The 14,856-nt window shown below is 40.9% G+C and overlaps 1 protein-coding gene across 1 annotated transcript in view; it reads left to right on the top strand.

The window, feature by feature from the left end:
• Window positions 1–1,663: 1,663 nt before the first annotated feature.
• Window positions 1,664–14,856, top strand: part of LOC149983112 (solute carrier family 12 member 1-like) — a 40,049-nt gene continuing 26,856 nt past the window's right edge. Inside the window, exons 1-6 of the mRNA XM_090239014.1 lie at window positions 1,664–2,318; window positions 7,034–7,171; window positions 9,805–9,880; window positions 11,939–12,034; window positions 12,727–12,866; window positions 13,020–13,130. Coding sequence (XP_090095140.1) covers window positions 2,058–2,318; window positions 7,034–7,171; window positions 9,805–9,880; window positions 11,939–12,034; window positions 12,727–12,866; window positions 13,020–13,130 — 822 coding nt within the window. The 5' untranslated portion in view covers window positions 1,664–2,057. The remainder of the gene's footprint in view (window positions 2,319–7,033; window positions 7,172–9,804; window positions 9,881–11,938; window positions 12,035–12,726; window positions 12,867–13,019; window positions 13,131–14,856) is intronic.

Genomic DNA, 14,856 nt, shown 5'->3' with positions numbered 1-14,856 from the left:
GAACCTATGTGCTCGCTTGTCAGAAGAAAAGGCATCATATTCTTCCTGGGGGTGTATATGAATAGATTTAATGTTGCTAAAACGCTGTCAGTTCCACTTTAAGTCTCATATTAACTTCCATATTAACACCTTTCATTTCCTGTCCACCTGTTCACCTCCTAGTGCTCTGCCACTCTGGGTTCAGCTTCAGGTTGAGGTTTATTTACCTGACATCATAGTACATTATGTGAAACATACTTAACATGTGATGTCATAAAATACTTCAAAAGATGGGTACAAATAATAGGCAACACTTTATTTAAAGGGTACCTACATATTGACTTCTTAACGCATTCAGAGTTCATGCAGAATGCTAACAGGGACTGTGCATGAATAACTAAGCCTAACAAGGACTGTTCATGAAGAACTAAGCCTAACAAGGACTGTGCATGAATAACTAAGCCTAACAAGGACTGTTCATGAAGAACTAAGCCTAACACGGACTGTGCATGAAGAACTAAGCCTAACAGGGACTGTGCATGAAGAACTAAGCCTAACAAGGACTGTGCATGAATAACTAAGCCTAACAAGGACTATTCATGAAGAACTAAGCCTAACATGGACTGTTCATGAAGAACTAAGCCTAACATGAACTGTTCATAAAGAACTAAGCCTAACAGGGACTGTGCATGAAGAACTAAGCCAGGGACTCCCTGCACACATGATTACTGTGATTTAACTAGGCATCGTTGGGACGAGCTCGTAAGCAAGCATTTCACAGTACAGTCCCCCATTGTATTCTGCATTGTATTATTTGCTGACAGTTTCAGTCATTGTGACCTTCCTGTAAGAATTCCCACCTCCACAACACTCTTTCTATCTCTGTTCTATCAACAGTACATGTTGCTGATTTTTTAAATTCATTATTAAGCATAGAAATAGATACTGGGATTGAGACAGACAATAGGCTTTACAAACACTAAGACTGTAGATGTATACACTGACAGAGTATCAACGCCAATTTACATAATTCGAGAATAAGGCAGAAGTTATTTCTCCACACCATGTGTCAATCATAAGCCCCTACCATTAGAGTCACATTGCCATTCCTCTCTAACCTATTCATTGTTTAGTGGCATATCATTAGAGTCTTTAACCTTTAAACTTTTTCCTCGTGACCTTAAGCCTACATTTTTTTTAAATATATTGAGTGATAATTCACTTTTTAAAATAATTCCTATCATTGGCAGATCATTTTGCGTATTTTAATCTATAGACTTAAAGCTGCAATATGTAACTTTTTGGGCGACCGGACCAAATTCACATAGAAATGTGTGTTATAGATCTGTCATTCTCATTGAAAGCAACCAGGAAATGGCGTAGCGATTTCTGCATTGTGCATCTTTAATATAAGTAATCTGTTCAAGATAAGATATCAATAAAATGATATTGAAATAAGAGAAATTACTTGTATTAGGTTTTTCGGCGGTTAAAATAAGCAAAATTGTCTGCCAATGTAGTCAGATAATGCAGCTTGCTACAAAAAAACTATAAAAAATACTAATTCTAAGTGAATTATCACTCAATATAAGATATTTAGGCTTGCTTTGATTTCACACTGCGAGCTCCAGGTCTTTATCTTCCAAGGTGTTTATTACTTGGTTAATGTTTAGTCAGAAGCTTTGTGGCCCCGAGGATGCAGCAAGGACATCTGAGACATACAGGGTTCTGAGAGTGGTTGGTAGAACCGCTGGTTCAGCCAATGGCTGAGTCCCAGGCAGAGCCCAGCATAGGGGCCAGGAGGATATAAAGCTGGGGTGGCAGAGCCAACATCAGCCTATATGACAGGTCTATAGGTCAGCTCTGGACCTACACAAGGATTTAACTAAACAGAATCAGATGAACCAACACTAGTCTGTCATACCAGCGCTCCAAACTCATAGCTGCCGATTGCTTCTGATACTTAGACAGTCTCTAGGCCCTGACCAGAGGACTGAAGGACCTCAGTATTCCTTTTCTGTAGTGTTTGACCTGTAGAAGCCAGTAGGTGTGAGGAGCCTGTATTTACAGCCAGTCTGATGGAGAATGATGCCTATGACAGGATCGGGGACGAACCCCCTAACTACGAGGAGACGTCTTTCTCCGGTGGTACCACCTCTAACGGTAATGGGACCGGTAACGGAGAGCACCGGGCCGTCCGTCCGTCCGTGGTCAGTGCGTTTGGTCATGACACGCTGGACCGCGTGCCCAACATCGACTTCTACCGGAATGCTGGGAGTGTGAGCGGTAACCGTGCGGTCCGACCGTCCCTGCAGGAGCTCCACGATGTCTTCCAGAAGGTCAGTGTGTGTGTGTGTGTCCTCCTCACCTCTACAACCCCCTCCACACACATCTGTATATCACTCTCTTTTCCTTACCGACACACACATCACACAACTGTCTCCACCAAGTCAGCAGACTTCTAACTGGAATCAACTCTCCTTTAATCCAGACAATTCAGAAAGATCATTGAAATTCAGATTCAGTAAATGAAAAACATTTTTATGTGGAACATGTTTTGACAACAACATTGGCCTGTTTGTCTCTCAATTCAATGAAATCAATTCAAAGGGGCTTTATGGTTAAGGGAAACATATGTTCACATTGTCAAAGCAAGTTAAATAAATAATTAACTAAAGTAAGAAGAAAAAAGAAAACATCAACAACAAAAATCTATGTCCAGTAAACATTTCACTGATAAAGGTTTGAAAAGGATCAAGACGTGTCAAATGTTATATTATCAGCTATGTGTTTTAACAATGTACATATAGTTGTACTACGACTAGTAGGGGAAGAAAGGAAACAGATACATATTGGTTGTATTTACAATGTTGTTTTCATGGCAACTTGTCACAAATCTCTCTCTCTGTTTGTATTGGTTTCTCTCTGTTCATTTGTTTATCTCACTCTCTCTTTCTCTTTCTCTCTCTGACTGTGTGACAGATTACTATCATGTCACAACAGTGATTGGGTAACAGTCATGTCTGTTCTAAAAAAGGGAAAGTCACTTCCCACTGGGCACAAATTGGTTGAATCAATGTTGTTTCAGCTTAATTTCTCAACATATTTATTGTAATGTTGAATCTATGTGGGAAATACATTGGATTTGAAAAAAGTAATCAACAGCTGTTTTGAGGGTAACATTTCAACCACAAGATTGTGTCATCATGGTAACCAAATGTCCACATAGACAAACCTTGTATAAAATATGTTGGATTTGTACCTTTATAACAACGTCAGATCTTCAACATTATATCCACTATCAGTAGAATAAGAAAAGACAATAGGCTAGGCAGCACCTCCTACTGGAGAACTGATTTATCTACAGCTACCCTCTGGCCTCACATCCAGGGTTTAAACAAGCCCTGCTGAGCTATGATGCTCCTGAGTGGCGCAGCGGTCTAAGGCACTGCATCTCAGTGCTAGAGGCGTCACTACAGACCCTGGTTTGATCCCGGACTGTATCACCGTGATCGGGAGTCCCATAGGGCGGTACACAACTGGTGCAGCGTCGTCCGGTTTAGGGGAGGGTTTGGCCGGGGTAGGCCGTAATTGTAAAATAATAATTTGTTCTTAACTGACTTGCCTAGTTAAATGAAGGTTAAATAAAAATGTTTTATAAAATAAGGACATTTGTCACTGACTTTTACCAGTGTGATTCACTGTTGCTATTGAACCCATTCTAAAGGGTAGGTTTAACAGAGCAAATTAAATGTGACCATAATGTCTCAATCATATGTCATCAATTATGCTATTTTTTAGCCCTATGTAGCATTTTCAAAGTCATCAACAGCTATTGTTTCAATTCAACCCAGGATTGAACTAAAAATAGACAATAGGATTTCCAGTGATAGTGATATTGAATTGTGTTTGGTTATCAACGCAACCAAATATCAACATTTGAAGGAAATGTATCTTCTGCTTGGATAGTTCCATCTGTACCACTAACTTAGTCTGGCTTTAATTCCACTTTGTTTTCAAATGAATCATTGTTGGATAAATAAATGTTGGATTGTCTCCATCTCAATCCAAAATCTAAGTTAAACAACAGGACTAAATCAAATTCAACGTTATTTAAAGTGCATTTAAACAACAGGACTAAATCAAATTCAACGTTATTTAAAGTGCATTTAAACAACAGGACTAAATCAAATTCAACGTTATTTAAAGTGCATTTAAACAACAGGACTAAATCAAATTCAACGTTATTTAAAGTGCATTTAAACAACAGGACTAAATCAAATTCAACTTTATTTAAAGTGCATTTAAACAACAGGACTAAATCAAATTCAACTTTATTTAAAGTGCATTTAAACAACAGGACTAAATCAAATTCAACTTTATTTAAAGTGCATTTAAACAACAGGACTAAATCAAATTCAACTTTATTTAAAGTGCATTTAAACAACAGGACTAAATCAAATTCAACTTTATTTAAAGTGCATTTAAACAACAGGACTAAATCAAATTCAACTTTATTTAAAGTGCATTTAAACAACAGGACTAAATCAAATTCAACTTTATTTAAAGTGCATTTAAACAACAGGACTAAATCAAATTCAACGTTATTTAAAGTGCATTTAAACAACAGGACTAAATCAAATTCAACGTTATTTAAAGTGCATTTAAACAACAGGACTAAATCAAATTCAACTTTATTTAAAGTGCATTTAAACAACAGGACTAAATCAAATTCAACTTTATTTAAAGTGCATTTAAACAACAGGACTAAATCAAATTCAACGTTATTTAAAGTGCATTTAAACAACAGGACTAAATCAAATTCAACTTTATTTAAAGTGCATTTAAACAACAGGACTAAATCAAATTCAACTTTATTTAAAGTGCATTTAAACAACAGGACTAAATCAAATTCAACTTTATTTAAAGTGCATTTAAAGTTTCATTTGCCTTTAATTCAGTGCAAGCAGAAGATAAATCTCCTTCACATGTTGATATTTGGTTGTTTACAACCAAACACAATTCAGTATCACTTTTGAAATACAATAAACAGCCTATTAACTTGTTGACAAATTATATGGTGGATCCACATCTCCAACTCAGCCAAAAATAAAAGTTAAAGAATGGGATTAAGCCAGTTGACAGATGGAACTATCCAAGCAGTAGATATATCTCATTTAAATGTTCATATTTGGTTGCCTTGTCAACCAAACACAATTCAATTGTAATACAGTAAATAGGCTATCTTACAAACTAATGAAACATTCACCCTTAAAATGATCAACACATCCATGGTCACAGTTTGAGGTTACTGTAACTATAAATGTCTTCTTCCATCATCATATAAAGCATGCATGTTGAAGATAGCATGCAGAGGTATTCACAGGTCTGTGGAGATATTCACAATTGCTGTAATAATCTGCCCAGAATCTCGAATGGCATTGATCATTGCACCATGTTCTTTTAATGTAATCTCAACTGTAATCCAGGTCATTTGGTTCTGATATTAGATAAAGGACAGTAATAAGTAACACATAAATAAATCAACCAAATATCTGACATTGTTTTCCCATTTGAACTTTTGCTGTGACTTTAATGGTTAAAAGCACAGTGATAGACATTTTGGTGATAACTAAACCAGAAATCTGACATTGTTTGGTTGTGCTTTTAGATGGTTCCAAGCATAGTGACAACACATTGGAAACTCAACTTATGGCTTTCTTTTTGAGTGGGTGAATATAGGTTGTAATCTCATTGATCAAGGTCTCAACCAAATATTTCCCAATTATCCACGTTGAAATGAGGTGGAGTGTGCAGTGGGATGGCCTTGGATTGGTCAACTCATTCCTCTTAAAGCATTTATAGACCTACTGTGTCCTGAAAGAGAACAACATGAACTCTCTGGAGGAAAGAACATATGTTTTACAGTCTCAGAGAGGAAGATAAGATAGAGAGAAAAGAGAGAGGAGAGAGAGAGATAAATGGAGTTTATAGTCCTTTAATCATTCATTTAACTGGAAACATTCCTGCCACTTTCATTAACCGCAGTTCAACCATCTTTCACACCCTATAAACCTACTGCCAACACTGGGACTGAACAGTCGTCAAAGACAGAGATAAGAATAGATCTACACAATGGTTGACATACTGACAGGCTAAAGTGTTTTATAGATTTGTAACACCTTTGGGTGACAGCCAGTCTGTTATCTCTGTCTGACAGCCACGCCACGCCCTACACCAGACAGAGATCTGAGCATCTCATTAAAGAGCTTGGTACTCATGTGTCCTTTAAACACTTCATATTCGTCTTACAAAAAGTTTAAACTGGGTCCACCCTGTTCTCTCTCTGTTCTATTCCCTCACTCTCTCCTTCTCTCTCTCTCTCTCTCTCTGTGTTCTATTCCCTCACTCTCTCTCTCTCTCTCCTTCTCTCTCTATCCTTCTCTCTCTCTCTCTCTCTCTCTCCCTCCTCTCTCTCTCTCTCTGTGTTCTATTCCCTCACTCTCTCTCTCTCTCTCATTCTCTCTCTCTCCTTCTCTCTCTCTCTCTCTCTCTCTCTCTCCCTCCTTCTCTCTCTCTCTCTCTCTCTCTCTCCGTTCTATTCCCTCACTCTCTCCTTCTCTCTCTCTCTCTCACACACACAGAGTGCAGTCTTCAAGGACAAGCACACAGTATAATAATGCTTCTCCAAACATGTATTCATCTTCATCAGAATCAAACTGCACGACTCTCTCTCTCACACACACACACACACACACACTCAGGAACAAGAACACTGCGTATCTTGTTTGATTGATTTAGAAAGAGAACATTTCAACAGGGTTCTGACCTCATAGAGACTTACCTATCTAACAGGAGGCCCAGAATTCTAGCATCAAGTTACTGTACTGCTAACTCTCTCTGATTTCCTAAAGACAAAACTAATCTAAACTTCCTCTAAAGTTTCAACAAATTCCTTCTTCCTCTACCAGCCGTATTCTTTATCTTCCTCCAGGTAGACTGGAGTGATACGTACCCCTGACAAGTCTTTTCCTGTCCTATTTTCTCTCTCTAGAATGGAAGGATCTCAGTGACGAACACGGTGGAGGACAGAGAGGGGAGCGACGGGACGCCGTCAGACGATGTGGAGTCTGTCATTCCCCTGGACAACAAAGATGGAACCGTGAGGTTCGGCTGGATAAAGGGAGTCCTGGTTAGTAGAGATGGGTTACTGTTATGAGAACTTTGTAAACTGAACTTCACTTAAATTATTCTGTCTATTACTAAGGATTTGTAAGGTTCTTATTGAAATGAAATATACAGAGGCCAGTTTACAATAGTCAGTAAGGTTTATATACGAGAGCGCTGCTGTACATATACAAAGACATTCCTTTTATAACTTTCTCTTACCCTACACACATACATACACACCAACATAGGGGTTTTCTCATGAGTCTCACCACAGTTTATTACCACTCAGCTGACAGTTCCAGTCTCCCCCAGATACAAGAGCTCTGGAGGGGCCCTCCCTGTCCTACCTTATCTCCCCAGAGTTACAGCCAGGTCGGTTCAAACATAGGTTAATGCCCCTCTTCGTTCTCTTTCGACACACACATACATTCCTTTCTTCCTAGGTCTATGCTACATAACCCCTTCCTAATCAACAAACATTATTTAACACTACTAGAAAGATAGGGTAGAATTCTGTTAGTTATAATTCTACGTTAAATGTATACATCATTTAGTCATTATTCATAATAAATCCCATAACAGTTGCATTGGACAGGGTTAGGAGGGTCCTGGGGAGCTGAGATGGGTTATATTGGACAGGGTTAGGAGGGTCCTGGGGAGTGGAGATGGGTTATATTGGGGCAGGGTTAGGAGGGTCCTGGGGAGTGGAGATGGGTTATATTGGGGCAGGGTTAGGAGGGTCCTGGGGAGTGGAGATGGGTTATATTGGGGCAGGGTTAGGAGGGTCCTGGGGAGTGGAGATGGGTTATATTGGACAGGGTTAGGAGGGTCCTGGGGAGTGGAGATGGGTTACATTGGACAGGGTTAGGAGGGTCCTGAGGAGTGGAGATGGGTTACATTGGGCAGGGTTAGGAGGGTCCTGGTTAGTAGAGATGGGTTACATTGGACAGGGTTAGGAGGGTCCTGGTTAGTAGAGATGGGTTACATTGGACAGGGTTAGGAGGGTCCTGAGGAGTGGAGATGGGTTACATTGGGCAGGGTTAGGAGGGTCCTGGTTAGTAGAGATGGGTTACATTGGACAGGGTTAGGAGGGTCCTGGGGAGTGGAGATGGGTTATATTGGACAGGGTTAGGAGGGTCCTGAGGAGTGGAGATGGGTTACATTGGACAGGGTTATGAGGGTCCTGAGGAGTGGAGATGGGTTACATTGGGCAGGGTTAGGAGGGTCCTGGTTAGTAGAGATGGGTTACATTGGACAGGGTTAGGAGGGTCCTGGGGAGTGGAGATGGGTTATATTGGGGGAGGGTTAGGAGGGTCCTGGGGAGTGGAGATGGGTTATATTGGACAGGGTTAGGAGGGTCCTGGGGAGTGGAGATGGGTTATATTGGGGCAGGGTTAGGAGGGTCCTGGGAGTAGTGATGGGTTATTTTGGGGCAGGGTTAGGAGGGTCCTGGGGAGTGGAGATGGGTTGTATTGGGGCAGGATTAGGATGGTTCTTAATGGGGTCCTGGCGAGGGCAGCTGGTTATGGGAACTGGCCTGTCCTAATGGGAACCTGGTGAGGGAAGTTTGTTATAGGGACTGGTCTAATGGGATCCTGGTGAGGGCAGTTGGTTATGGGGACTGGCCTAATGGGATCCTGGTGAGGGCAGTTGGTTATGGGGACTGGCTTGTCCTAATGGGATCCTGGTGAGGGCAGTTGGTTATGGGGACTGGCCTAATGGGATCCTGGTGAGGGCAGTTTGTTATGGGGACTGTCCTAATGGGATCCTGGTGAGGGCAGTTTTATGGGGACTGGCCTAATGGGATCCTGGTGAGGGCAGTTGGTTATGGGGACTGGCCTAATGGGATCCTGGTGAAGGCAGTTGGTTATGGGGACTGGCCTGTCCTAATGGGATCGTGGTGAGTAGGAATGGAGTCTTAGAGAGTGTGGCTGGATATCGAGCAGGGTGAATGGGGAGTCCTGGTCTGTGTGGTCAGGTTATGGGAACTTCTTCTACTGGGGGTCACTGGGGGTCACCCTGGCCACTCCTGAGCTGTATATCACAACCCAGCATCAATAACCTGCATACCTCAGTGATACCCTGACAGGTCACATGATCTGTCTGGAAGCCTCAGACACAGACACCGACACAGCGATAAAGAGATTCAGATAGTTATTCTGTCATAACCCGGTCTCTATCTAACCTAACTACGATCTGACTGGAAGCGAAGAGACAAGGTCAAAGTGATCCTGCCTTATGTGTAACTCAGGGCTAACCCCAGTCTCTACCTAACCTAGCCTCTCTCCTACTCTCTGTCTCTCTCCTCCTCTCTCTCGTCCTCTCTCGCCGCCTCTGTCTCCTCCTGTCCCTCTCCTCCCCTCGCTCTCCTCCTGTCTCTCCTCCTCTGTCTCCTCCTGTCTCTCTCCTCCTCTCGCTCTCCTCCTGTCTCTCCTCCCCTCGCTCTCCTCCTGTCTGTCCTCCTGTCTCTCCTCCTCTCTCCTCTCTCTCCTCCTCTCTCCTCTCTCTCCTCCTGTCTCTCCTACTGTCTCTCATCCTCTCTCCTCCTCTCTCTCCTCCTCTCCCTCCTCTTGTCTTTCCTCCTCTCTCATCCTCTCTTTCCTCCTGTCTCTCCTCAACTCTCCTCTCGCTCCTCTTGTCTTTCCTCCTCTCTAGGTGAGATGTATGTTGAACATCTGGGGTGTGATGCTGTTCATCCGTCTGTCCTGGGTGTTTGGACAGGCCGGCTGGGGTAAGTACAACACAGAGTAATAAATAATTACACCACACACACTATCAGAAAAAAGGAGTGCTATGTAGCAGGCTCCTTTTCAGGTCAGATAGAACCCTTTAGGTTTCCAAAAAGAACCAGGTTACAAAAAAATAATCTGGATTCCAAATAGATAAAGGTTGGTATTGGGAACCAGAAAGAGTTCTACCCATCTTAAATTCAGATGGTTCCCCAATACTCCCCTACAGAAGTGCTATTCAAAGTTGGGGTCGCGATGGGGTAACTGCAGTGGGGTCACGATGGGGTAACTGCAGTGGGGTCACGATGGGGTAACTGCAGTGGGGTCACGATGGGGTAACTGCAGTGGGGTTGCGATGGGGTAACTGCAGTGGGGTCACGATGGGGTAACTGCAGTGGGGTCACGATAGGGTAACTGCAGTGGGGTCGCGATGGGGTAACTGCAGTGGGGTCACGATAGGGTAACTGCAGTGGGGTCGCGATGGGGTAACTGCAGTAGGGTCACCAAAATGTTTTTAAAAATCATATTTTAAACAATGAGGAGTACAGATTATTACTGTATTACTGTATACAATATACAAACATTTTGAGAAAGATCATTTGAAAGCTACAATTTTATTGAGAAAATGTATTTATTGGTTTCTTTTCATGTTGATAAGAAATGAATATGCAATGAACATTTTAAGGTTGTGTCTTTAGATTTGGGTTGGGGTCGCAAGAAATGATTGGGGGGAAAATGGGGTCCCCAGAAATTCTGGTGGAAAAAATTGGCTCCCCGCTGGAAAAGTTTGAATACCTCTGACCTACTGGGACATTCTTTGTTGCACTCTTTGTTTCTGAGAGTGTAGACATGCAAAAATATGTACAACACAAAAAGACAACCAGTCAGCTCCCAGTGTCCTTCACTCTGAGGTCAAAGCAAAGGAAGTAGCTGGAATGTACCAGGTGTGTGTATGTGTGTGTGTGTGTGTGTTTGTGTGCATGTGTGTGTTTCTCAGGGGTGAGGACCTCTTTATGGAGCATAACTAATGTATTTCAGAGCGCTGGCTGCAGTGCAGATAGAGACCATGACAGATATCAGAGTAAACCGCCTGCTGGAACTAACAGCCTGCAGGCCTACAGCACCATTAGTCCTGAGAATGGACCATTTCAGACGCACAGAAGGCTTCACTGTGTTTCTCAAGGTGTTAGAGGTGACTGGAGGGCACAGAAGGCTACACTGTGTTTCTCAAGGTGTTAGAGGTGACTGGAGGGCACAGAAGGCTTCACTGTGTTTCTCAAGGTGTTAGAGGTGACTGGAGGGCACAGAAGGCTTCACTGTGTTTCTCAAGGTGTTAGAGGTGACTGGAGGGGACAGAAGGCTTCACTGTGTTTCTCAAGGTGTTAGAGGTGACTGGAGGGGACAGAAGGCTTCACTGTGTTTCTCAAGGTGTTAGAGGTGACTGGAGGGGACAGAAGGCTTCACTTGTGTTTTTCAAGGTGTTAGAGGTGCCTGGAGGGGACAGAAGGCTTCACTGTGTTTCTCAAGGTGTTAGAGGTGACTGGAGGGCACAGAAGGTGTGGTCAGGTGTTAGAAAGAGGAGGTGGTAGATTATTTCAGAACCAGCACAATGTGACAAAAACAGCACTCTACACTCCTTTATACACGGGTTCTTAAAGTCGTACTCCAGTTTCTGATTTAGCTCATTTATCAGCTGATTTACTTAACAAAAGGCACATCTCAATAGGTGGTCCAGGTATCCTTATGATATGGCACAAGTGGGGGTTGGCCTTTCCTCTTCTGTTCTCTAATGCTCCTCTATTGTTCCTCAAGCAAGGGAGGAGGCGGATGACATCACAACTTCCCATCCGACCAACTCCTTGAAGTTTGCAGTTGTGTTTTTGTTTTTAAACGATTTTGCTCAAAACATAAAATTGCTGGAGGACCATCTTTAAGAAGAAAAGAAAGACATTTCAGTGTGGAATTCAAACTTCGCAAAACATTGTATGCCTTCACATGTAGACAGACTGTAAATGGCCTGAGCAGGGGTGAGTTGGATTAACAGGTATTTTGTGTTTTAGGTCTGGGCATTGTGGTCATTGCTCTGAGCTGTGTGGTGACCACCGTCACAGGTCTCTCCATGTCTGCTATCTGCACCAATGGAGTGGTACGAGGAGGTGAGTCAACCAAATCAAATCAAATGTTATTTGTCACATGCGCCGAATATAACAGGTGTCGGTAGACCTTACAGTGAAATGCTTACTTACAAGTCCTTAACTAACAATGTTTTGAGAAGAATAAGTGCTAAGTAAAAAAAAACATGTAAGAAAAAAAGAAAAGAAAAATAGAAAAATAACAAATAATTAAAGAGCAGCAGTAAAATAACAGTAGCGAGGCTTTATACAGGCACTCAACACATTATAAACATGAGACAATGTTGAAAAAACAAGGAGAGCTCAAAGGTTGTTTTCAATGACTGTCCACTGTATGTACAAGTAGAGGAATGTTATTATCCCTGCTCCCTACCTGCTCTGTGTCCACTGTATGTACAAGTAGAGGAATGTTATTATCCCTGCTCCCTACCTGCTCTGTGTCCACTGTATGTACAAGTAGAGGAATGTTATTATCCCTGCTCCCTACCTGCTCTGTGTCCACTGTATGTACAAGTAGAGGAATGTTATTATCCCTGCTCCCTACCTGCTCTGTGTCCACTGTATGTACAAGTAGAGGAATGTTATTATCCCTGCTCCCTACCTGCTCTGTGTCCACTGTATGTACAAGTAGAGGAATGTTATTATCCCTGCTCCCTACCTGCTCTGTGTCCACTGTATGTACAAGTAGAGGAATGTTATTACTGATTGGTTTCCAGGAGGGGCGTACTACCTGATATCACGTAGTCTGGGACCAGAGTTTGGCGGTTCCATTGGTCTCATCTTCGCCTTCGCTAACGCTGTTGCCGTGGCGATGTACGTGGTGGGCTTCGCAGAGACTGTGGTTGACCTACTCAAGGTACGTAGCATCTGTGTGTGTGTGTGTGTGTGTGTGTGTGTGTCAGATCACTGACTGTGGTCCCTCTCTCCCTCTCCCCCCTCTCTCTCTCTACCTCTCCATGTGCATCTCTCTCTCCACCTCTGTCTCCCCCTCCTTCCCTCTCCTCTACAGGAAAACAATGCCATTATGATAGATGAGCTGAATGACATCAGGATCATCGGCTGTATCTCGGTGGTGCTGCTGCTGGGGATCTCAGTGGCCGGGATGGAGTGGGAGGCCAAGGTGAGATACTACACTACGCTACATTACATTATACTACACATTATACTACATTAAACTACAGTACACTACATTATACAACACTACGCTACATTATACTACATTATACTATACTATGCTACATTACATTATACTACACTACACTACAATAAACAACACTACTCTACATTATACTACACTACAATAAACAACACTACTCTACATTATACTACATTATACTACACTACATTATACAACACTACACTACTCTACACTACATTACATTATACTACTCTACTCTACATTATAGTATACTACTCTACTCTACATTATACTACTCTACACTACATTATACTACTCTACACTACATTACATTACACTACTCTACACTACATTACATTATACTACTCTACTCTACATTACATTATACTACTTTACACTACATTACATTATACTACTCTACTCTACATTACATTATACTACTCTACACTACATTACATTATACTACTCTACTCTACATTACACTATACTACTCTACACTACACTACATTACATTATACTACTCTACACTACATTACATTATACTACTCTACACTACATTACATTATACTACTCTACATTACATTACACTACTCTACATTACATTATACTACTCTACTCTACACTACATTATACTACTCTACGCTACATTACATTATACTACACTACATTACATTATACTACTCTACACTACATTATACTACTCTACACTACATTACATTACACTACTCTACACTACATTACATTATACTACTCTACTCTACACTACATTATACTACTCTACACTACATTATACTACTCTACTCTACATTACATTATACTACTCTACTCTACATTACATTATACTACTCTACACTACATTACATTATACTACTCTACACTACATTACATTATACTACTCTACTCTACATTACATTATACTACTCTACACTACACTACATTATACTACTCTACACTACATTATACTACTCTACTCTACATTACATTATACTACTCTACTCTACATTACATTATACTACTCTACATTACATTATACTACTCTACATTACATTACATTATACTACTCTACACTACATTATACTACTCTACTCTACATTACATTATACTACTCTACTCTACATTACATTATACTACTCTACATTACATTATACTACTCTACATTACATTACATTATACTACTCTACACTACATTATACTACTCTACTCTACATTACATTATACTACTCTACACTACATTACATTATACTACTCTACACTACATTACATTATACTACTCTACTCTACATTACATTATACTACTCTACTCTACACTACATTATACTACTCTACACTACATTACATTATACTACTCTACACTACATTACATTATACTACTCTACACTACATTACATTATACTACTCTACACTACATTACATTATACTACTCTACTCTACATTACATTATACTACTCTACTCTACATTACATTACATTATACTACTCTACACTACATTATACTACTCTACTCTACATTACATTATACTACTCTACTCTACATTACATTATACTACTCTACATTACATTATACTACTCTACATTACATTACATTATACTACTCTACACTACATTATACTACTCTACTCTACATTACATTATACTACTCTACACTACATTACATTATACTACTCTACACTACATTACATTATACTACTCTACTCTACATTACATTATAC

Source organism: Oncorhynchus mykiss, chromosome 6 (assembly GCF_057628025.1).
Source record: "Oncorhynchus mykiss isolate SJ-2025 chromosome 6, ASM5762802v1, whole genome shotgun sequence".
Classification (NCBI taxonomy): Eukaryota; Metazoa; Chordata; class Actinopteri; order Salmoniformes; family Salmonidae; genus Oncorhynchus; species Oncorhynchus mykiss.
The sequence above is the reverse complement of the archived record's forward strand: the minus strand, read 5'-3'. Positions and strand labels throughout refer to the sequence as shown.